Raw genomic sequence first — 25723 nt, 5'->3', positions numbered from 1 at the left:
CTCATCCCTCACACCCCGTCCACGCAATAAGAACCAAAAAAGAATCCCCCTCGTCCTCACGTACCACCCCACCAACCTCCGGATCCAACGCATCATCCTCCGACACTTCCGCCATCTGCAATCCGACCCCACCACCAAAGACATCTTTCCCTCCCCACCTTTATCTGCTTTCCGGAGGGACAACTCTCTCCGTGACTCCCTTGTCCGCTCCACACTCCCCTCCAGCTCCACCACACCCGGCACTTTTCCCTGCAACCGCAGGAAGTGCTACACCTGCCCCCATACCTCCTCCCTCACCCCCATCCCAGGCCCCAAGAAGACTTTCCACATCAAGCAGATGTTCACCTGCACATCTGCCAATGTAGTATACTGCATCCGCTGTACCCGGTGTGGCTTCCTCTACATCGGGGAAACCAAGCGGAGACTCGGGGACCGCTTTGCAGAACACCTACGCTCGGTTCGCAACAAACAACTGCACCTCCCAGTCGCGAACCATTTCAACTCCCCCTCCCATTCCTCAGACGACATGTCCATCCTGGGCCTCCTGCAGTGCCACAACGATGCCACCCGAAGGTTGCAGGAACAGCAACTCATATTCCGCTTGGGAACCCTGCAGCCCAATGGTATCAATGTGGATTTCACAAGTTTCAAAATCTCCCCTCCCCCCACCGCATCCCAAAACCAGTCCAGCTCGTCCCTGCCTCCCTAACCTGTTCTTCCTCCCACCTATCCCCTCCTCCCACCTCAAGCCGCACCTCCATCTCCTACCGACCAACCTCATCCCGCCCCCTTGACCTGTCCGTCCTCCCTGGACTGACCTATCCCCTTCCTAACTCCCTACCTACACTCACCTTTCCTGGCCCCATCCCCGCCTCTTCGACCTGTTTGTTTCCTCTCCACCTATCCTCTCCTCTATCCCTCTTCTATCCGCCTCCCACTCTCTCCCTATTTATTTCAAAACCCCCTTCCCCTCCCCCTTTTCTGATGAAGGGTCTAGGCCCGAAACGTCAGCCTCTCTGCTCCTATGATGCTGCTTGGCCTGCTGTGTTCATCCAGCCCTGCACCTTGTTGTCTCGGATTTTCCAGCATCTGCAGTTCCTACTATCTCCACTCAAATTAACTATTGTTCTAACCCTAACCTTAGAGCTAACACTATCCCTAATTCTCACACCTACTATAAACTTAATCCTAATCCTAACTATTACCCTAACGTTAAAACCAAACCCTAACTCCAGCTGTAGCACTCAACCTAACAACAGCCCTAACCATAATCTGAACCCTAGGTTTAACATCAACGCTAGCCTTAACTCTAACATGTACCATAACCCTAAGCCTAACCCTAAACCTAAACCTAGCATTAACCCTAGCCCGAGCACTCAACTTAACCCTGGCCCTAACCCTCACACTAATACTAACTGTAAGTTCAACCTGAAGCCGAAACGTAAATGCAGCCCTCGTCGTAACGTTAAACCTAGCCTGAAAACTAACCTTAGCCCTGAGTCTAACACCTAACTTAATCCTAGCTTTAAACCTAACCCTAAAACTAACCCAAACCCTAACCCTAACCCTATCCCTAACCCTAACCTTACCCCTAACGCTAAACCAAACTCAAACCTTAACTGTAACTCTAACCCTGGCCCAGGCTTTAATACCAACCGCGGGCCTAATCTTAACAATCACTAAACTTAACCCTAGCCTGGCCCTAAACCTAGCCTTAGCACTCAATTTAACCCTGACCCTAACCCTCAATGTAACACTGATCCTAAACCCAACCTGAAGCCGAAACCTAAACGTGGCCCTGGTCTTAACACTAACCCTACCTATCCCAAACACCTACTGGCACCCCAAACCTAAACCTAATCCTAACACTAACACTAGGCCTAGTCCTACACATAACCCTAGCCTGAGCCCAAACACTAAACCTAACCCTGATCCTAGCCCTACCCATGCCACAACTATAACCCAAACCCTAACCTAGCCTAACTCTGACCTAACAATAGCCCTAACCCTAAACCTAACCCTAGCCTCAACTCCAGCACTAGCACTAACACTAACCCTCACCCTAACCTAAGCCCAAACCCAGCCGTAGCTCTAACCCTAACCCTAACCCTAACCCTGGCCCTAGTCCTAATCCTAACCTGAACCTTAAACCTAACCCTAAGCCTAACCATTTTCCACCCCTAACCCTAACCTTATGCCTAACCCTAAACCTAACCCTAGAACTAGTCCTAACCATAACCCTAACTCTAACCCTTACCCTACCACTAATACTAACTGTAACCCTAACCTTAAACCACACACTAACCCTAGCCTTAAACATAACCCAAACCCTAAGCCTAACCCTTGTCCAGCGTTAGCCTTAGCCCTAACCCAAACCATAACCCTAATCCTAGCCACACTAGCCTTGGTTCTAGCCTTACACACGAACCTATCCCAAGCCCAAGTACTAACACTAAGGCTAACCGCAGCCCAAACCCTTGCTCCAACACTAACCCTAAACCTAGTCTTAAACCCAACCCAAACCCTAAAGCTGGCCCTAACCGTAATCTTAATTCTAACCCATCCTAACCATAGATTTACAACTAGCGCTAGCCCTAGTTCTAACCTTAACCCTAACCCTAACCCTAACCCAAACCCCAACCCTATTCTTAACCCCAGCCCTAGCACTTGCACTGACACTACCCCTCATCCTAGCCTCTAACCCAAGCCAAGCCCTTAAAGTAAGCCCAGTCCCAGTCCTAACCATAACGTTAACCCTGGCCTTTGGCCTGTCCCTAACTCTAGCCCTAGCCCAAGCACTAACCTTACCCATAACCTTAACTCTGGCCCTAACCATAACCTTAAACCTGGCCCTAGCCCTAGCCCTAACCCTAACCCTACGCCAAACACTAACACTGAAACTAATTTTAAAACCTAACCCTAACCTTAGGCCTAACGCTAAGCCTAACCCTATCTCTAACTCTAAACCTAGTCCTTGCCCTGACCGTAGCCCCAACACCAACCCTAACAGTTGCCTTAATCCTAACCCTAGCCCTAAAAATAACCCAAACCCTAAGCTTAACCCTTGCCCAGCTCTATCCTTAACCCTAACCCAAACACTAACCCTAAACCTAACGCAAACCCTAGACCTAACCCTTACCTTGAATCTAATCCTAGCCCTAATCCTAGACCCAACACTGACACTAACAGTAGCCCTCATCCAAATCTTAAACGTAACCCTAACCCTAGACCTGTACCTCATCAAAGTCCAATCCCTAGCCCTAACCCTAAGCTTAGCCCTCACCCCAATCTTAACCTTAACCGTAAACCTGAACCTAGCCCTAGTAGCAATCCTAAATCTAAACTTAATTCTGACTATACCCCTAACACTAGCCCTGATCCTAACCCTAGACCTCACTCTAACACTAGCCTTAAAAATAACACAAACACTAAGCCTAGCCCTAATCCTAACCCTAGACCTCATTCTAACACTAGCCCTAAAGATAATACAAACACTAAGCTTAACCCTTGTCCAGCTCTATCCTTAGCCTAACCCTAAACCTAACGCAAACCCTAGCCCTAAACCTAATCCTTACCCTAGCCCCAACCCTAACCCTAACAGTGGGCCTCTTCCTAACCCTAGCCCTAACTCTAAGCCTAGCCTTCACCCTAATCTTAACCTTAATGCTAAAACTAAACCTAGGCCGAGTAGTAGCCCTTACCCTAAGTCTAACTCTGACCATACCCCTAACATTAGCCCTAACCCTCATGCTATACCTCACTCTAACAGTAGTCCTAAAAATGACAGACCCTAAGCCTAACCCAGCTCTATCCTCAGACCTAACCCTAATACTAACACCCTAAACCTCACACAACCTCTAGCCCTAATCCTTGACCTAGCCCAAAATCTAACTCACTCTTAACCCTAATCCTTGCACTAACCCTATCATTAGCCCTAACCCTAGGCCAAGCATTACACATAATCCTAGTTTGAGCTCAAGCATTAAACCTTACTCTAGTCCTAACCCTAACACTAAACCTCATCCTAACCCTAATTTTCACACCTACCATAACCCTAAACTTAACCCAAACCCTAACCTTAAACTACACACAAAGCTAGCTCTAGACCAAGCATTGACCCTACCCACAACCCTAGCCCTAACCCAAGCACTAACCTTATCCTTAGCCCTACACTAATGCTAGACCTAAACTTTGCCCTAGCCCTCATCCTAACCCTATCTTTCGTCCTAACCCTAAGCCTACCCACAGCCCTAGCCCTAGCCAAAGCATTAACCCTCCAAATAGCCCAAGCACTAACCCTATTTCTAGCCCTAAAACTAACCCCTACCTTAACCCAAGGCATTGCTCGCCGAATCATCATAGAATCCCTATGGTGTGGAAACAGGCCATTCAGCCCAACACTTTCACACCAACCCTCTGAAGAGCACCCCACCCAGTATCCTACCCTTTCCCTGTAACCATGCCTTTCCCATGGCTAATCCACCTAACTTACACATCTCTGGACATTATGGGCAATTTAACATGGCCAAACCACCTAATGTGCACATCTTTGGACTGTGGGAGGAAACCGGAGCACCCGATGGAAGTCCACGCAGACACGGGGAGAATGTGCAAATTCTACACAGTCACCCGAGGGTGGAATTGAACCCGGATCCCTAACGGTGTGAGGCAGCAGTACAAATGACTGAACTACGGTGCCACCCTAATTAACTATTTTGCTCTCTAATTAACTATTGTCTGAACTCTAACTCTAACCCTAGCCTTAGAGCTAACACTACTCCTAATTCTCTCACCTACCATAACCCTAAATCTGACCCTAATCATTACTCTACCCTTAAACGTAACCCTAACCCTAGACCTAAATCTAGCCATAGACCTCGCCCCAATTCTAACCTTAATCCTAATTAAACCAAACACAAACCCTAACCCCTATCTAAGCCTAACCCTAGACCCAACATGAACCCTAACACTAGCCCTCATCCTAACCATAGCCCTGGCACTAGCCCTAGCTCTAGTGCTAACCTTAACCCTAACCCTAATCCTAACCCCAGCCCTAGCAATAGCACTAATACCGACTGTCACCCTAACCCTAACCTTAACCCTAACTCTAACCTTACCCTAATCCTAGCCCTGGAACGAAACCTAACCCTACCATTACCCTTAACCCTAGACCTAGCCTTCATCCTAGCCCTAACATTAGCCCTGACGCTACCCCTAGCTATAACACTCAAGCTATTGCCTTAAGCCCAACACGAATCCTATCCTTAAAACTAACCCTAACCCTATTTCTCACATCTATCTTAACCCATCCCTAACCCTAACTCTAGCATTAATCCGATCCCTAACCTTAACCCTGCACCTAGCCCTGGTCCTAATCCCAACACTAACCCTAGCCCTAACCCTAATCCAAGCCCTAACCCTTACCGTAGCCATGGCACTCAACTTAACTATAGCCTTAAACTTAACACTAACCCTAGCCATAAAACTAACCCTACCGCCAACTCTCACACGTACCATAAACCTAACCCCACAACTAGTCCTCACCCTGAAACTTGCCCTAGCCTTAACCCTGACCCTAGAAATAACTCTAAATCTAGCCATTGCACTCAACCTAACTACAGCCTTAAACCTAACACTAAGCCTAGTCTTATATCAAACCCTACACCTGACTGTCACATCTACCATAAGCATAATAGTAACCCTAACATTAAGCCTCACCCTAAACCAAAACCTAAGCCTACCTCTTACTCTAACCCTAAGCCTAAGCCTTAGCCTAACCCTAACCCTAACTCTAGCCATTCCGCTATTACCTTCACCCTCATTTTGCTGGGGTGGTTGGCATTACTTCCAGTTCTGTTTTTCAGTGGTTTGTATATCTAGTCCAGTTCAAAGTGTTTGCTTATGGAGTTCTGGTTGGAATGCCAGGCCTCCAGGAATTCCCTGGCATGTTTCTGTTTGGCTCGTGCTATTGTGAAGGTTTAGTCCCAGTCAAATTCGTGTCCTTCTTTGACCATGTGTATTGAGACCAGTGAGAACTGGTCATGTCTCTTGTTGGCTAGTTGGTTTTTTGTGTATCCTTATTGTCAGTTTTCTTCCAGTTTGGCCTATGTAATGTTGTTCAACACCGCTAAACGGAGCTGCATCAGGACATTATTCTAATGGGCCATAACACACTGCAGCAATCCGGAACTGCACAAAGCAGAACAGGAGCACTTATACAGAGATTTTAAAAGGAATGGATACACTAAAAGCACAATCTGCCGTTACCTCCACAACAGACCACAATAAGAAGAACAAAACAGCCAGACACACTAGTCACCCTACCGTACATCGGAGACGTATCAGAGATGACCACAAGACTACTCAGACCCCTAGATATCAGGATAGCCCACAAACTAATAACCGCCTTGCGACAGCTACTGACGAATGTAAAGGATCCCATACCCACAACCAATAAAACTAACGTAATATACAAAATACCATGCAAGGACTGTGAAAAACATTACATAGGCCAAACTGGAAGAAAACTGACAATAAGGATACACAAACATCAATTAGCCACCAAGAGATGCGGCCAATTCTCACTGATCTCAATACACATGGACAAAGAAGGACACGATTTCAACTGGGACAACACATCTATAAAAGCACGAGCTAAACAGAGACATCCCAGGGAATTCCTGGAGGCCTGGCATTCCGACCGGAACTCCATCAACAACACATTGAACTGGACCCAAGATACAAACCACAGAAAAACAGAATCGTATGTAATGCCAGCCACCCAGCAAACTGAGGCATATAAATAACAAAGTAACAGAACACCAGCGCTTCACCGGAGGCACACGGACGGTGTTACCTAGCAGGGTGATAAAACATCTGCAATCAAACACACCGGCTTGGCGAGCAAGTCTACAACCACATCCACAACCCAAGCTACAAATCTTCTCAAAAACTTTAAACACTCAAAGTAGCTGTACCCGTAGCCCTAAACCTAAGCCTAACACGTCCCTAAGCCTAAATCTCACACTACCCCTTCCACTCAACTATTGCCCTCACCCGAAACCTAACCCTAGCCTTTAAACAAAAGTGACAACTAGCTCTCACACCTATCATTAGCATAACACTAACACTAAACCTAACCATAACCCTAGTCCTCGCCATTGTACCCTAATCCTAAACCTAACCCTAGCCTTAAATCGATCCCTACCTCGAACTCACACATCTGCCATAAACATAACCCTAAGCCTAACCCTAACTCTAATGCTGAACCCGGCCCCAGCACCAGCCCTAACCCTAAACCTAGCCCTAAACCTAACTATAACCCTAGCCATTGCACTCAACTTAAATATGGCCTTAACCCTAGCTCTAACCCTACCCTTAAATCGAACCCTATTCTGAATTCCCACATATACCATAAACATAACTCTAACCCTAGCCCTAGCCTTCAAACTAACCCTACCACTAACTCTAATACCTACAGTAACCTTAAACATATCCCTAACCCTATATCTCACCCTAGCCTTAACCCGAACCCTAGTCCTACCCTAACTATAGCCATTGCACTCAACTTAGCTATAGCCTTAAATTAACCCTAGCCCTTGAATTAAGCCAAACACTAAACCCAACACCTGCCATAAACATACCCCGAAGCCTAATGCCAAGCCTAAGCCTAACAATAACCCTAGCCCAAACCTTAGGCCCAGTCCTAACTCTATCCATTGCACTCTACTTGACTGTACTCCTAACCCTAACACTAATGCTAGCTTTAAAACTAACCCTAACCCTAATTCTCACACCAACTACACCCTAACCCTAACCCTAACAATAACCCTGACGTTAACTCTAACTCTAAACATAGCCCTTACTCTAAACTGAGCCACTGCTGTCAACCTAACTAAGCTCCAACCCTAAGGCTAATGGTAGCTTTCAAAGCAACCCTAACCCTATTTCTCACACCTACCATAACCCTAACACTGAAAAAAGCACTAGCTCTAAATATAACCCTAACCAGAGCTCTAACCCTAACACTTACCCTAAACCTAACCTTAGCCATTGCACTCAACTTACTATACCCTCAACCCTAACCCTGACCCTAAATCGAAGCCTTAAATCGAACTCTGTTGCTAACTCTTACACCCACCATACACGTAAATCTAACCCTAACCATAACCCTAACCCTAAGCCTAGCTATTTCAACTTAGCCTTAACCCAACCCTAGCCTTAAGTCGAATCCTACCCCTAACTCTCAGACCTACCATGACAACCCTAACCCTAAATCTAGCCCTAGCCCAAACGCTAACCTGAACATTAGCCCTAACCCTAGCTCTAGCACTACCCATAACCCTGACCCTATCCTTAACCCAAACCCTAACCCTAGTCCCAGCAATCAACTCTTGCCCTAACACTAACTCTAACTGTAAACCGAACGTTAGAATTAACCTAACCCTAATCTTAATGCTCATCCCTATGCTAGACATAGCCTCAGCCCTAAACCTAAGGCAACTTTAAATTGAACTCTACTCCTAACTCTCACACCTGTCATAAACATAACCCTAACCCCATCCCTAGAACTAACCCTAATCCTAACAATAGCCCTAACCCTAACCCCATCTCTAGACTGACCCTAATCCTATCCATAGCTCTAACACTATTCCTAAATCTCATTCTAGACATATCCTCTGTCCTCACTTTAACACGAAGACTAACACAAACCCTAAATCTAGCCCTAGCTGTAACAGACATGCCAAGCCTAACCTTAACAGTAACTCTAACCCTAATGCTAGCCCTGGCCCTAAACCTAGCCTAGCTCTCATCTTTATCCTGGCCGTAACCCACACCCTAACACAAACCCAACTTTAACACTAAACCTAGCCCCAGCACTAACCTTAACCCTAGCCCTAACCCTACACATAGCCATGGTACTCAACTTCACTATAGCTCTAATCCTAACCCTAAATCTAACCCTAACCCCCACCAACGCCTAGCCCTAGCCCTACCCCAATCTTTATCCGAGTCATAGACATACCCTCAGCACTCACCCTAACCTTAACTTTAACCCCAAACTTAAACCTAACCCTAAGCCTAACCCAAGTACTAGCGCTGACCCTAGCAATCAAATTACCTAGCCCTCTAGCCAACCGTAGCCCTAAACCTAACCCTAAACATAACCATAGCCCTAACCCTAAACCTAAACCTCATCCTTGACATAGCCTCAGCCCTGACCCTATCACTAACCCTAACTTTAACCTTAACACAAACCTAGCCCTAGCCTTAAAGCTAACACTAGTCCTAACTCTAACAGCTAACATAAGCCTAACCATAATCCATACTCTAAACCCAGCCCTAGCACTCAACCAAAGCCTAACCTTAATCCTAACCCTAATTCTAAGCCTAATCTTAACCCTCACTCTTATGCCATTCCCTAGAGATAACCCTAACACTAACCATAGCCCAAACCCTAACCCTAACCCTAACCCTGACCCTCATCCAAGACATAGTCTCAGCCTTCAACTTCACACTAACCCCGAGTCTCACCTTAAACCAAACCCTAAACCTAGCCCTAAGACTTAATAGTAATGCTAGACCTAACCTTCACAGTAACTCTAACCCTAACCCTACCCCAGCCCTAAATCTAGCCTAGCCCTCATCTTTACCCTTGCCCTAACCCACACCCTAACACTAAACCAATTTAAACTTAAACACTAGCTTTAAATCAAACCTAAACCCTAACTCTCATATTTATCATAAAAATAACCATAACCCTAAATCTTACCCTAAGGCTTACCCTAAACCTAACCCTAGCCATTGTACTCAACCTAACTATACCCAAACCCTAACACTAAATGCTAGCCTTAAATCTAATCCTAACACTAATTCTCACACCTACAATAACCCTAATCCTAACCCTCACGCTAACCTTTGTCCTCACAATAACCCTACCCTAACCCTAGCCCTAACCCTAGCGCTAACCTTAACCCTACCCTAACGCTAATCCAAACCCTAACTCTAAACCTAGCCATAGTACTCAACTTCACTAAAGCTCTACCCCTAACCTAAAGCTAACTCTACCCTAACCCAAGCCCTAGTCCCAACCCTAGCAAACAAGCTAACTATAGCCCTAACTCAAACCCTAACCCTAAGCCTAACACTAACTCTAATCCTGGCCCTGTCCCTAACCCTAACCCTAACCCTAGCTCTAAACTTACACCTAGCCATGGTACTCAACTTCACTAAAGCCCTAACCCTAAAGCTAACCGTAATCCTAACCCTAGCGATCAAATTAACTATAGCCTTAACCCTAACCCTAAACCTAACACTAACCCTAACTCTAATCCTAGCCATAAACCGACCCCTAACTCTTATCCCAGTCTTAGACATAGCCTCAGCACTCACCCTAACCTTAACCCTAATCCTAGTGCTAACCATTGCTCCAGTCTTAAACCTAACCCTAACCATAGCCTTCATAAACCTAACCCTAACTCTAATCATAATCCACGCTGTAACCTTAAACATAACCCTAACCTTATCACTAACTCTAACCCTAAATTAAACATAAACCCTAACCCTAATCATAACCCTAAACCTCAGCCTAAACCTAACACTAATCCTATCTCTAGCCCTAGACCTAAACCTAGCATTAGCCCTACCCCAACCCCAATCCTAACACTAACTCTAACCATAACACTGACCTTAACCATAGCCTCAAACCTCACCCTAACCCTAATCCTTGATATATCCTTAAACCCTCATCCTAACACGAAACCTAACCCTAACCTTAGCCCTAGCCTTAACAGTAACACTAGGCCTAACCTTAACAGTAACTCTAACCCTAACCCTAACCCTAATCGTTGCACTCAAATTATCTATAGCCTTAATCCAACATAGCCTTAAATCGAACCCTACCCCTAACTCTCACATCTACCATAAACATAACCCTAACTCTAACCTTAGCCCTAACTCTGACCCTAGATTTTGCACTCAATCTAAGTGTACCCTGAACCAAACCACTAATCCTAGCCTTAAAATTAACCCTAACTCTAATTCTCATACCTACCATAACTTTAAACCTCGCTGTAACAATAACCTTAACCTTAGCTCTAACCATTACCCCATCCCAACCCTAACCGCTTTCAACTTAATTAAAGCCCATTCCCTAAACCTAATCCTAGCTTTAAAACTAACTCTAACCCTATTTCTCACACCTAACATAAACCTTTAACCTAACCCTAACCATTACCAAACCCCAACCGTAACCGTAGCCATTGCACTCGACTAAAGCTCTATCCCTAAACCTAATGCTAGCCTTAAAACTAACCCTAACCCAATTTCTCACATCTACCATAACCCTAATCTTAACAGTAACACTAGGCCTAACCTCAACAGTACGTTTAACCCTAACTCCAGCCTTAAATCTCTCCCTTGCCCTACCTCTCATCTTAACTCTGTCTCTAAGCCTTACTCTAACACTAACCGTAAACCTAAACTTAATCCTAAACATAATTGTGCAGCCCTCGACTTAAAACACTGACACTAGCCCTAACTCTAATAACTAGCATAACCCTAAACCTAACCCTAACCCCAGCTTTGGAATTAACCCTAATCCTAACCCTAACCCTAACCCTAATCCTTCACATAGCCTCAGCCTTCACCCTATCACTAACCCTAACTCTAACCCCAACACAAACCCTAACCCTATCCCACCCCTAGTGCTACCCTTTAACAGTAACCCTGACCTTATCAGAAACTCTAAACTTAACCTTATTCCTAGCCCTAAACCTAACAGTAGCCATAACTCTTACTCTTAAAACTAAACCCAGACGTAACTTTCCAGATTTACTAATGAATTTAAATACAACAAGCTACCATGATGAATCTATGTCCATTAGTCAGGAGTCTGACCCTCTGTGTCTTTTAAGATGGAGATGAGGAGATTTTTTTTTTATTCTCCTAAAGGGTTGTTAGTATGTGGAATTTTCTTTCCCAGAAAGGAGTGGAGGCTGGATCATTGAATGTATTCAAACAAGAAAAAAGGGTTTTTGATAAACAAGCCAGCTAAGAATTATGGAGAGGGGCAGATAGGAATGCCAGTTGTGACTGCAACCAAATCAACCATATCTTAATAAGTGACGGAGCAGAATCAAAGGGCTGAATAGCCAATTCTTACCCCTAGATCCCTATTGCTATTCCATTTGCCCACTGCTGGTAGCCATTTCAAGGAGGACCTTGAAGTTAGTATGAACTGAGTAATGTTACCACAATGTCACCACCTACCCCATTATACTATACATATCACAATTTTGAAGTGTAGATAAGCAGTGACACCTTGTCTATGTCTACAAATAATAAGGTGCTTATAGAAACATGTGGGTTACTTGGGTTTTAAGACAGAGGCTTAAATATAAAATCAAAGATCATGCTAGAACATGCTGGGGATGTTGGCAACAGATGGAGAAGGGAGATTTTACTCCACTTAGTTGTCTGGATCTGGAATGCTTTACATGAAAAAGTAGTGAAGGTTGACTCCATAAATAATTTCACAAGTGAGTTGGACAGCTACATGAGGATGACAAACCTTTAGGTTATGGGTAACCTACAGAATTTTGGGATTAAGCACAATTCCCCTTTCAAAAAACCAACAGAGGAAAGTGTGCTAACTGGTTTCCTTCCAGTTATTTTTAATCAAATTATTTGAAATTGCTATGGCACCTGCAGAACAGGTGGGATTTCTACTCAGGTCTTTGAGCTGAGTGGTATGGATTACCCCTACAAAAACCCTATGGCCTCCTTCTTTGCTCTAAGTTTCTAGGACTCCTGAAAAATGTAAATATTAACAACGGATGAGAATATCATTGCTCACACCATTTCTTAAAACTTGTGTCCCTGTTGAAACTCCTAATATGCTTCTCAGTCCACTTACATTACAGTACATTCTGTTAATTTCTCCTATGTTTGCTGACCTGTCTGACTTTAAAATTTTCAGGTTTGTTTTCAAATCTACTCATGACCGCACTATTTTTTTCTACCCTCTTCTAGCCCAACAATCTTCCAAAATCTCCAACCTTTCAATTTCTGATCTGATGTAAATCTCTGATTTCAATCACTCTACCATTGGCAAATCCACCTAATCTGCACACCTTTGTATGGGAGGAAACCAGAGCATCCAGAGGAAACCCACGCAGACATGGGGACAGCGTGCAAACTCCAAACAGTTGGCCGAGGATGGAACTGAACCTGGGTCTCTGGCGCTGCGTGGCAGCAGAGATGACCAGTGAACCACCATCCTGCCCTTTGGCTTACGTGATTCGAAAAATGTGAATGAATCGATCATAATCTTTCTTCACTTAAATTTTTGGCAAAATGAAATTGCGCACAATAATGCTTGGTGATGGCAATAGCAATACAGAATCTGGGCTGAATTTTAATACACGTAAACTGATGGATTTGGATCATGACACAAGTTCCAATGCATAAATCTGACTGAGGAACTGAATCACCCTACTTCCACTTTAAGTGGTGATCAATTTGTTTTTCAGAAGCAGATTAGTTATTTAATATAAGGAGGGTATAGGTCTTTATTTTTAAGTCATTCTTTTAAACCAGAGGTGGTCAGGCTTCCTGGGCCTCAAAAAGGCGTGAATCCATGAGACAAACGCAGCTATGGTAGTCGTATTACCAAAGGAGCAGGAGTTCTACAATAATGCAATGATCACAAAAGGTGGCAATCTGCTTACCTGACCCATCCTACTGAGGGAGCAATCTGCCTACACACTCTTGTCGGCTTCAGCCCTGTGAAGCAGATTTCCTGTCCAAAACTCCATCCTGTCAATCAAGATGTCCATGGATAGGAAACTTCCACTTAAAGGACACTTAAAGAATGGCCTGCTTCTGCACTGTAGGGATTTTATGAACTGCAATCTAGATAATATAGGAACATAGTTGTAACAACAAAACAACTTGTGGCTTGGCATTCATCCATGTATTGTATTTACCCTAAAGTATACTTTGAGTAAGGTAATTCTATTCATGGATATGCAATGCAAGGAAGAATTTCTAGCCACTTTTAGTGCCATAACTTGGCACTGATTAAAACTTGGTCTGTGAGATTTTCATAAACTCTATGTAGATGCAGCATTTTAATTCAATTAGGCTTCTGATAATCTTTAGAGGTTTCTGTAGGATAATTTCTCTTTATACTGTTGGATGAATTTGCCTTTGCAATGATCTACTATTGAATTGGTAAACAAATAAGGGGCTTTGTTTATTGTAATGCCAAGATCTTTGGCAGGGTCTACGAGCTAAAAGTTAATACCCTCAGCCTTGTGAATCAGATGTCTCACCAGCCTTTAGTCTTGATCCAAGGGAACAGCAGGTCATGTTAGAACCCTGGTTTTCCACAACTACTATCATGACCACTCAAATTGTATGGCTTCAGGCATTAATTTTATTTTGTCTCCATTCAATGGATAACTTTCTGTCCCCCATACAGTATTAAATTAAATGACTTATAAAAAAAGTTCAAATTAACATTGAAAAAAAAACCCAAAAAAAAATCGGTTGCTGCTTTCAGAATATTTCAAAACATTTCCTTTAATATTCAGTCATCTAATGCAGCGATACATCATAAAGTCTATAGTGGTACATCGCGGAAATTTACCGATTGAACTTTCTTCCACTGGTGTATAGACTTTAATTTGTCTCATGTGAGTGTCTCTTCCATTCTGATGATTTGCTAGTACAGCAATCTGTATCATAAACGTACGGATTGGCTTCTTGTTGACATCAGTGAGTGGAACATGAATCCATCCACTTGGCTCTACCAGTTCCAGTTGCTGCAGTTCAATTAGAAAGGTATATTCAATACTGTTTCCACTTTAGTGCAATCAAATTGAATAAAATAACCAAATGGTTCTAAGAAAGACACAAGTAATACAAAGAAAAAATCAGCTTTAGAACTGCTCAGCAATTTTTGAGTTTCAAATATTCTTATAAAAAGTTTGATTGTAGGTCATCAGTCACATATTTGTAAAGTAACTGGATTGCTACATAAAATGATGTATTAAACAAAAATCTAATGTCAAGTTGCAAATAGAAAAACAAATCACAAATATTACATATAACTTGAATTGCAGTGGTTCAAGAAGTTAGTTCAGCACTACCTTCTCCAAGGGCAATAAGGGATGGGCAATAAATGCAAGCTCAGCCAGCAATGCCCGCATCTCATGAATTTATTAAAAAATGTCATCAAAATTTATGCCTTCAAGCCGTTAAATTCACATCTTCTTCCCTCTCAATCCGTGAAACTATAGAAGACTTAAAATGTACTGCATTATTATGTATGGGCATCTCTTACAAAAGTATTTGTATAATGTAGACAACAGCACCAGAAATAAACATCTGCTTTTAAATAAATTTAGCACTGCCACAAAATAGAGAACATTTTTCAACTGCATGTTCCTGACAAGGAATTCTATTGGCAGGAATCATACATTAGGAAATCAGTATGTCAATAATTTCTCTTTATTATGGTGTGAGATTCCCCAATATGTACTTCTGTTAGACTTTGTAAATCTATCCAAACAGGCAGATCCTCAGTTAACACATCACCCATAGTCCATGAATAATACAACATTCCCTTAGTACTGTAGTGACATATCAGCCAGGACTGTGCATTTATCCCAGAATGGGGCTTGAACTCATAACCGCTCAAGGGAAAAATGCTACTACTAAGCTGTGTTAGCATTCAGGAGCTCGAGTAATGAATGGCTCAATTAAGAGGAAGCTGCCTGCCCCAGACAACTCCATGCTCAAATCCTCAGCCAGGGCTTTTCTGACAAACACAAGATTTCAGGGAAAATAATGTAGAGAAAAGTGTATGAATGTTGTGCATGTGGTTGGGAACAATAGAACAGAGAAAAAAGCCAAGACAGAAAATAAACTGCACACCTGCACAAACAGTAGCATGGAAGTATTAAATGGAGTTAAAATGTTAAGATTGCTTTCTCAATAACTTAGTATTTCCAATAAAAACAGCATGAAATCGGTATTTTTCCATCTGCAAAGAGGAAAAACAGTACACTGTGTATATTTTAAGTGTCAAAGTACTGCTAGAGGGTAGCTAGGCAAATGACCATAACTGCCTCCAACATTAAAAACCTGTATTGTCGAATTAAAAGGTAATTGTTTAACTTGGCTGTATGATGGCCAAATAGACTTTCAGCTATAATACTTCACCCATGCACTGTTCGACTATAGAAAGATTTTCCTGGCAAACTTCACTATAGTTGATTATATTTACAGATCATTCAATTTATAACTTTAAGCCAGATTACTGAGCATTATCATCAAGTCAAAGAAGCCAGTTTCTGTACATAAACAATGCAAGACTGTTTGTGTATTATATAATCAGCTTTAAGTATTTCCATAGACATTCAATTGAGCTGCCAAGTTAACATTTGCATTTTTAGTTAAAGATTTGTATATTTTACATGCTGAAAAATACATGAGAGACAACCATGTCTTTACATGTCTACAATTATATAGTTTCTAAGATCGTTTGGGTCTACTGAACTGGATTGAGCTCATACAATGAAGACAATGGTAAAATTTTCCAAGTGGTTGAACACTTACGCTGAAACTGTAGAAAACTAACAGCAACCCATTATGCATTTGCATAACCTACCACCCACATTGTTGAAGGAGCAGCTTTCAAACACACGCATTAAGCTCAAAAACCACCAAATCCTTTAACACCCATTCACATTTTTACGACATTTCATTTAGTTGAAAATGTGAAAAGAAAATTAGCTTTGTGTTCTTGCAATGAATCTACTGTGCTGATGGATCAATTGTGAACTCAGCTGCCGTCTGGGACACATGACTAAAAGCAGGTTAAAAACAAAAATGGTGAGTGCTGTATACTCTTTATATCACTCTTGTGAACCACATAGGATGACTGAAAAAAATATCTTCCAGAAGTTCCCACAGTGTGTGCGGATACAGTGTTCATTACTCTCAAATACATCACAACATTATGCCCATAGAATTAAATGTAGCTTTATTCTTTACTCCACTTGATGCTTTAGGCTCTGCTCAGCTCACACTTCGGAAAACTGAAATAGTATAAAAGTGATTTAAAAAGCGAACGTCTTTAATATTTGGAAGGAGCAGTGAGTAAAAATATACTTATAGGAATGCACCTAGAATATTACTGAACAGTTTATCAAGAATTTCAGACTTAGAAACCAGTAGAAAGCCTTATAGAAGCTCAAAGATTTGTAAAAGACAATTGCAACATCAATTTTATAGAGTTTGTGATTCAGCCTCATCAACTGTCTTAATCGCTATGCTAATGGATAATGCAATAGGCCAAAAAAAAAATCACTTTCCAAATGTTGTAGTGTCCTTTTATTTAAGGTGGGAGGGAGGGAGCGAAGCACACAACAGAACCACAGGGACAATAGTAGCTATAATCACCAAAGATTTTTCACATATGCAGACAGTAAACTATAAATTTCCAGGAATTGAAAGTTTCTCAAACTTAATTGGATCATGAATATCAGGTCTCCTGCAGTCAAAATTAGCCGGATTCTTCCCTTCAACAGTCGCATATTGATTGTTGCCACTTGACAGTATTGGATGAATCCGTTTTGATACTGTATGACTCTAATTCTATAACACCTACAACCTGTAGAAATGTACCCCAGGATAGGATCAACAAAGACGGATGGGGAGAAAGTTAATGACTTGTTTTTGAAAACCTTTTGTGTAATGATGTTAGATATTCTGCATAATTTCAAAAGACACAGCATTCCTAAAATATAAAGTCTTGAAATACAATGTTATAGGAACTTCAATCTGTAAAAAGGACAAACATTGAGAAATTCCTACATCAGGGCTTCTCAAATTGTGGGTTCAGCAGTCAAAATTCTGGGTTGTGAGCTCTGAGGCAGCAGCTATGGAACTATGGAGCTATGTAGTGCTAGTTGCCGATTTGGCCTCTTAAGTCTCTTTGTATTTCTAATGGCTGAATTGCCCAATCCTCAAGGCCATTAGCATATGGAGTGTTGGTCTTTATTTCAAAGGGAATGTAGTATAAAAGTAGAGAGGCTTTACTAACTATACAAGGCACTAGTCAGATCACAGCTATAATACTGTGAACAGGCTTGGGCCTCTTACCTAAGGAAATATATACTGACATTGAAGGCAGTCCAGAGAAGTAGGTCAATAATGGGTACAGAGGAATTGTCTTATGAGATAAGCCAAGTAGGCTGGGCCTGTATTTATTGGAATTTAGAAGAACGAGAAGCAATCTTATTGAAACATACGAGACTCTTCGGGGACTTAACAGGATCCTTGCGGACAGCTTGCTTCCTCATGTGGGACAGTCTATGATACGACTAGAGGGCATAATCTAAGAATAATTAGCTGCACAGTTAAGGCAGAACGAGGAGGAATTTCTTCTCTCAAAAAGATAGTGAATCAATGGATTTACTTACTGCAGAGGACTGTTGAGGCTGGGTCATTAAGCGTATTCAAGACAGAGATAGACAAATCTTTAATCAGTACAAGAATCAAGGCAGGTAAGTGGAGTTGACGATATCAGATCAGCCATGATCTCACTGAATACTGGAGTAGACTCAATTGGCTGCATGGCTTACTTCTGCTCCTACGTCTAATGACATGTGGGTTTTGATCTGTTTTTATGCAAGTTGTAATGATTGACTTTTTAGTATTTCTAGGGCCATAGACTTTTGAAATCAGTGTAAGAGAGATAGTTCCTGGAGTGCTGATAAGAATTTGTTTGCAATGGGAGAGTTTTACAACTGGACAAAGTAAACATTGAAAAAGAGGGCGATGTTGAGAAGTGATTGAGGAGGATTCTGGGAGAGGTTGGCATGGTCATCACGACCAAGGGGATAATGTCCTGGTGTCCAAGACAGTCACACCTGCATGAAGTGCCAGAGGATAGCAGTCCTAGCACAACACAGATCTCTGCACAGTACACCATATATGGAGAGAGGTTTCTGAAACAGTTGAACCAGAGGGTGGTCACTCTGCATAGTGATACGCAGGCATGGAAGACTGCAGGAACGGCAGGTAAGTGGGTGACTATTCACCGAAAGGAATGGAGATAGCAGGTCCAGGAAACCTAGAAAATCTTGGAACTGTCTAACAAGAATGAAATTATAGGTGCCTCTTTAGTGAGCAACATGATCAAGCCAGGGGTGGATGACTTGAGAGAAAACCATAGTACTTTGGCACCCAAGGCTACTCTGGGAAAAGAGAAAGAGGCTTTAGGCAGATTAGAAAATTGTTTCAATAGTTTGAGGGATAGATTGTCCAGTTTGCAGCTGAGATCATGAGTCCCATGTGGTCTGTTCCATTCCAGATTCAAAGATTTGGGACATAACAGAAAGGGTGCATAAACTTCTGGAAAGGCAGCGGGAACAACTAGTGGTTGTGGCTCATGTGACAACCAACAACACAGGGAAGGACAGTGTGGAGGATTTGCAGGGTTGGTTTCAGCCATTAGAGTAGGTTAAACACAGGACTTACAGGTTAGTAATCTCAGAAATACTACCTGTGTCATGAACTTCACCATTTAGGCAAAGGCAGATCAGGGAGGTAAAGGTGTGGCTTGAGGGATGGCGTAGAAGGGAGAGTTTTAGATTTTTGGGACATTGGGATTACTTGTAGGAAAGGAGAAAGCTGTTCAGAAGAGATAGGTTTCATCTGAGCAGAAACAGAATTAATCCCCACTGTAGCAGGGCTACATTTAAACTTGTAAGACAGGGGGCGGGGTTGGTGGCGGGATGTGGGTTGATTTGTGAGCTGAGTTTTGTAAGTACCAAAGAAGGCAAAAGAAAGAAGATAGGGACCAAGAACAAAACAGGTTACGCAAGGTTTGAGTGTTGACTGCAAACAAAGAAATGGTCACCTTCCAATGGGCAAGAAAGAGGTAAGGGCAATGGTTAAATTGTATGTATGTAATTGCACAGAGTATCATGAACAAAATTCTGACTTGGATGAAAACGTAGATGGGTGGATTAGTAAGTTTGCAGACAATACAAAGATCGGTGGAGTTGTGGATAGTATAGAAGGTTGTCAAAGGGTATAGATCAGTTGCAGATATGGGTGTAGAAATGACAGATGGAATTTAATCTGGGGTAAGTGTGAGATGTTGCACTATTGGGGGACCAAATGTTAAGGAAGAGTATACAGTTAATGGAAGGACACTGAACAGCACTGATGTACAGAGGGATCTTGGGATTTAAGTTCATAGCTCCCTGAAAGTGGTCATGCAAGAAGACAGGGTGGGAAATAAGGCATATGGCATGCCTGCCTTTATTGGTCAGTGAATTGAGTACAAGAGTCTGTATGTCATGCTGCAGCTTTATCAGACTTCAGTTGGGCCACACTTAGAGTTAGTTCTGTTCGTTACATTACAGGAAGGATGTGGAGGCTTTAGAAAGGGTGCTAAAGAGGTTTACCAGGATGCTGCCTGGATTAGAGGGTATGAGCTATAAGCAGAGGCTAGAAAAACTTGGGTTCTCTTTTCTGGAACAGCAAAGGCTGAGGGGAGACTTGATAGAAATCCATAAAATTATGAGATGCATAGATAGGGTTGGCGGTCAGAATTTTTTCCCCAGAGTTAAAATGTCTAATACAAGGAGCATGCATTTAAAGTGAGAGGGGGAAAAGTTCAAGAGAGAGGTGAGGGACAAGTTTTTTTTAAACACAAAGTGATAGAAGTCTGGAACGCACTGCCTGGTGTGGTGGTGGAGACAGATATGATAGGGGCAGATCTGATATGATAGATAAGCACACAAATATGCAAGGAATGGAGAGATATGGACCAAAGGAAGGCAGAAGGGATTAGTTTAACTTGGCATCATGTTTGGCTCAACATCATGGGCTGAAGGGTCCATTCCTGTGCTGTATGGTCCTATGTTCCAAAACTGGAGAACTGGTAGCAGAAATTACTGTATGGAGATATGACATAGAACACTGACAGACACATGGATCAAGCCAAAACAGAACTGAATCTTTAACTGGGGTTGTGATTTCAATTTACCTAGGGTGGAAAAAAGGGTAGAATGTGAGGAATAGAATGGAAAAAAGATAGAATGTGGGAAATGGAAAGGGAGAAATTCCTGCATCGTGTGCAGGAGAACTTTCTGGAACAGTACATTTCCAGCCGTACCAGGGAATGAACTGACCTTGTCCTAGAAAATGAGGTAGGCCAAGTGGAGAACATCAGAGTGTGGAAATATTTGGGAAATAGCAATCGTAATATAATAAGGTTCAATGTTAAGTTGGAAAAGGATAAAATCAGTCAATAATTAAGATCCTAGACTGGAAAAGGGCAGATTTTAAATGTAAAAATTGAACTGGAACAGGTTAATTGGAAATGCATTTTGGTAGATAAAACAGTGGATAAAAAGCGGTTAATTGGAAATGCATTTTGGTAGATAAAACAGTGGATAACAAGTGGAAGAATTTCAAAAGAGATAAACAGGATGTAAGCTAAGTATAAACTCATGAGAACTAGACATGGGTATCCAAAGATAGTCGTCCAGGGTGCTCTAAGGATATTGATGAGAAAATAAGGAAGTTAAAGGAGGTATTTGATGCATACCAGAATAATGACAGCAATAGAAATCACGAAGAGTATCCCAAATGCAGGTAAGACAGTAAGACTGGAATAAGGAAGGTTAAGAAGAAGGCATGAGGAAAGGATGGCAGGCTGTGCTAAAACAAATAGGAAAATGTTCTTCAAACACATGGGTATACGTGGGCAAAATCTCTAAATGTGCAGATGACACTAAGCTGGGGAGAGTAGAGAATTGTGAGGATGATGCTGTGCGGTTTCAAAGGGACACTAACAAGTTGGCCAAATGAGCAGACACCTGGGTGGAAAAAATTCAATTTAGAGAAATGTGAGGTAACACACTTTGGTAGAAGTAACACAGAAAGACAATACAGGCTCAACTTTGAGGTGAGTATAAGAGCAGAGGGGCCTCAGGGTTTCACTTGAGCAATTCTCTGAAGGTGGCAGGCAAGTTGAAACAGTTATTAAGAAAGCTTTTAGGATCCTTAAGTTTATAAATAGAGGCATAAAATATAAAACCAAGGCAGTGATGCTACACCTCGACAAATCATTGGTCAGGCCACATTTGGAGTATTGTGTTCAGTTCTGGTCACCTTATTTAAGGAAGGATGTTAAAGTCCTGGAGAGACTGCAAAGGAGATTTCCTAGAATGACACCAGAAATGAGGGACTTTAGATAAAAGGAGAGATTTGAGAGATTAGGCTTATTCTCCTTACAGCAGAGAACATTAAGACCTTTATTGAGATGATTAAAATTATGAACAATTTTGACAGGATAATGGATACTTTGTTCCACTAGTTGGTATGTTAGTAGCTAAGGGTCACAATCTCAAGACTGCCAGCAAGAGAGCTAAGTGAGACAAGTGGAAACTTCTTTACTCAGTTATTATTTGGAGTGCACTGCCGGGAGAATGGTGGATCAAGATTCCAGAGGAAGTTTCAAAAGGGAGCTAGATATGTATTTGAAAATGATGAATGTAGATGGCTGGGGAGTAGGACTAGCTCCGTAGCTTTTTTGTGAACGGTACAGACACGATGGGTTGAATCATTAAACTACTTTCAGTTAGCAGGTTCGGTAATTTTTTTTTGGCTTAGGGGAAGCATATGTAACTTGAAAAACTTTTGATTTCAGTTCAGTGTCTCAAAATCCTTCAATGCGTATTCTATGCAAATACATCAGTTCATTCGATTGGCTTGTTTTCCTTTGCATAATAAGCTTCTGTTTTATTGTTAAAAAACAAATTTTTAGTACTTCATACTTCTAGTGAAGGTCATCTTATTAAATAAAAACACAAAATAAATTCTATCAAGCCAGATTTCAGTCTGAGGTCTGGGCTGTCCAGTAGTAACATCAGCAGGGATCATAACAATAAAGGTAGATTGGTCAATCCACAGATTCAAGTAAAAACAATCTCATACCCTTCACCAAATTTCCCTACACTCACAGGTTGTGCATCCGCCTCCTGTATCTCCTCCACTGCAGTCTACAGTAGTGCAGAAAGTCTGTGTGTACATAGAAGATCTGACAGGTACTGCCCTTCTCACCACCAGGCAAGCTACATCTTGGTGCATGTAGCAAAGTTCTGGAGATGAGGCATTCTGTCAAATTAATTTCTCAGTCTGCTTAGGAAACCTCCCAAGATCGACTTTCTACTCTCTCCCTAGGGCCTCGAGGACATTAGCTTCTGATTGCTGCCTGATAGATGTGATCAAAGGTATTTTTCTGTACAAATGTTTCCAGGAGGGACAACTGACACAGAATGGCCCAACTACTTGTACATCAATGTAGACTGACCCATCCTTTGCAACATTGGGGTCAAGTAGAACCTCAGTACATGCTGACAATTAGTTTGTGTATTGGGTGTACCATAACTCAATGTAGACACACACAAAGATGCACAACATTGAGTACATTCTTCTCCCTCTATTCACAGAGTTGTACATGGTGTCCCTATGGACATTAAACATCTTTGATCTCCCAAATGAAGTAAAAGTTGGCTTGAGTGACCACTACAACACGGGTGAGGAAATGGGCCTGACCTCCACCATGTACAACAACACGAGCACCTCAAACCTGATGACCAGATTTTTATCAGCATTGGAGGATGATCAGCACTCCCACAAGCCCAGTTTTTGTCTTATCTTGGTGATACGCTCCTCCCAATGTTTAGCGTACAGTGAAGGCCAGTTTGACTGATTGCAGTTACTCATGAGTCAGTGCACTAACAGCTCATCTGAGTAGAAAATAATACCACCCACATATAGGAAGACCTTGACCTGCAGGTCTCTGCTGCCTGAGACAGTCACCACTCAAGGCCACATTTTTTCCTGATGGAGTCAACAAAAAGCACTATGCAACAAAAACAATGTAGGAGAGAGAGGACAGCCCTGCACAAGTCCAGGAAGCTTTCTGATCCCCATTCATTGATTAAGACTGAACTACTGATGTTTGTGTACAGCAGTTGAATCCAACTGCAGGTTCACTCCTCAAAACCCATTTTGGAGAGCATTGTCTATTGGGAAGTGTGTGATATTCAGTCAAAGGCCTCTCCTTGTCCAGGCTGATGAACCCACCCCCAGTGCCTTGCATATGAACGATCATATGCCTGAGTGACGTGAAGCACTCAGTGATCATCCTGCCCAGTACAGTACAAATACAATACAAAGACTCCTACGACCACTGGGCATTAGAGTAGCACACAAACCCACATCAACCCTATGCAAACTGCTCACCTCAACCAAAGACCCACTACCCACTATGGGCAGGACCAATGTCATATACAAGATTCCCTGCAAAGACTGTGACAAACATTACATTGGACAAACAGGAAGGAAATTAACCACAAGAGTACAGGAACATCAACTGGCAACAAAAAGACATGACATATACTCACTCATCTCCATTCACATGGATAAGGAAAACCATCAATTCGATTGGGACAACACCAAGTTCCTGGGACAGGCAAAGCAGCGACAAGCACAGGAATTCCTAGAGGCCTGGTTCTCCACTAAGAAAGCCATCAATAAACACAGAGCTAGACCCCATATACACTCCATTGTGAAGGAAAGCCGGAAGTGAGGTAACCCAGCTCAACGGACACCAGAGTTTAAATGACAGGCGGGAAAACACAACAGCGCTTCATCAGAGGCTGCACTGATGATGTTACCCAGCAGGGTAATGAAACATCTGTTGAACAACGAACCAGCTCGGCGAGCCAACGAACCATAACAGTACAAATCTTGTCAGGCCAAATCACTGACCCTGGAGCAGATATGACCTTGGGCATAATTCTGTAATCTGCATTAAGTGAGATCGGCTGCCAATTCTTAATTTCCTGACTATCTCCCTTCAATTTGTAGATGAAGGTGATGATGCCATTCCTGAATGATTCACACATGCTTCTGGCCAGAAACATACTTTCATACATTTCCAATTGAACCTGCCCAATTAGGTCCCACAGAGTCGAATACAACATAGCTGATAAGCTGTCACTTTTGGGAATTTTACTCTTCTCGAAAGCCTTTGTCAGGTCCTCTAGAGATAGCAGCTTGCCCAAACTCTGTGTACATCATCTAAGATTTTTGTGATAGAGGACAGTAACAACTGGGAGAACATGCTGTCTGTGAGCTTCATGTCGTACATTCTGACCACCAAAATCGTTGGAAGTACAAAACAGAAGTTGCTAGAATAGCTCAGCAGGTCTGGCAGCATCTATGAGGAAGAAAGGATGACCGGACCTGAAACGTTAACTCTAATTTTTTTCTTTACAGATGCTGTCAGACCTGAAGACCAGCAACTTCCGTTTTTGTTCCTGATTTACAGCATCTGCAGTTCTTTTGGTTTTTATTTTGCTGAAAGTGCAAGTTGTGAATGGCAAAGTGAAAACAAATAGGCACCAGGAACCTGAATGATGAGAGCAGGCATTTATGCAGCTCTTTGACAGGATAACCCCAATTACAGAGAAAAGAAAGGAAAAAAAATTGTCTTTTGAGAGGTGGGCAGAAGGAAAGGGTCACTTGTCCTGATTTTGATACTACCAGCTTGGACTCAACTTCCTGAACAACTGAATGCAACCCATTACACAAATGACGAAACTTCTGTGACCAATGCACG

At 42.4% G+C, this 25723-nt stretch overlaps 1 protein-coding gene across 1 annotated transcript in view; it reads right to left on the bottom strand.

Moving 5' to 3' along the window:
- Positions 1-14566: 14566 nt before the first annotated feature.
- The window catches only part of anapc10 (anaphase promoting complex subunit 10), a 45606-nt gene continuing 34449 nt past the window's right edge, over positions 14567-25723 (bottom strand). Inside the window, exon 4 of the mRNA XM_048604572.1 lies at positions 14567-14828. Within this exon, the coding sequence (XP_048460529.1) occupies positions 14598-14828 (231 nt within the window). The 3' untranslated portion in view covers positions 14567-14597. The remainder of the gene's footprint in view (positions 14829-25723) is intronic.

Source organism: Rhincodon typus, chromosome 1, assembly GCF_021869965.1.
Source record: "Rhincodon typus isolate 14 chromosome 1, sRhiTyp1.1, whole genome shotgun sequence".
Classification (NCBI taxonomy): Eukaryota; Metazoa; Chordata; class Chondrichthyes; order Orectolobiformes; family Rhincodontidae; genus Rhincodon; species Rhincodon typus.
The sequence above is the reverse complement of the archived record's forward strand: the minus strand, read 5'-3'. Positions and strand labels throughout refer to the sequence as shown.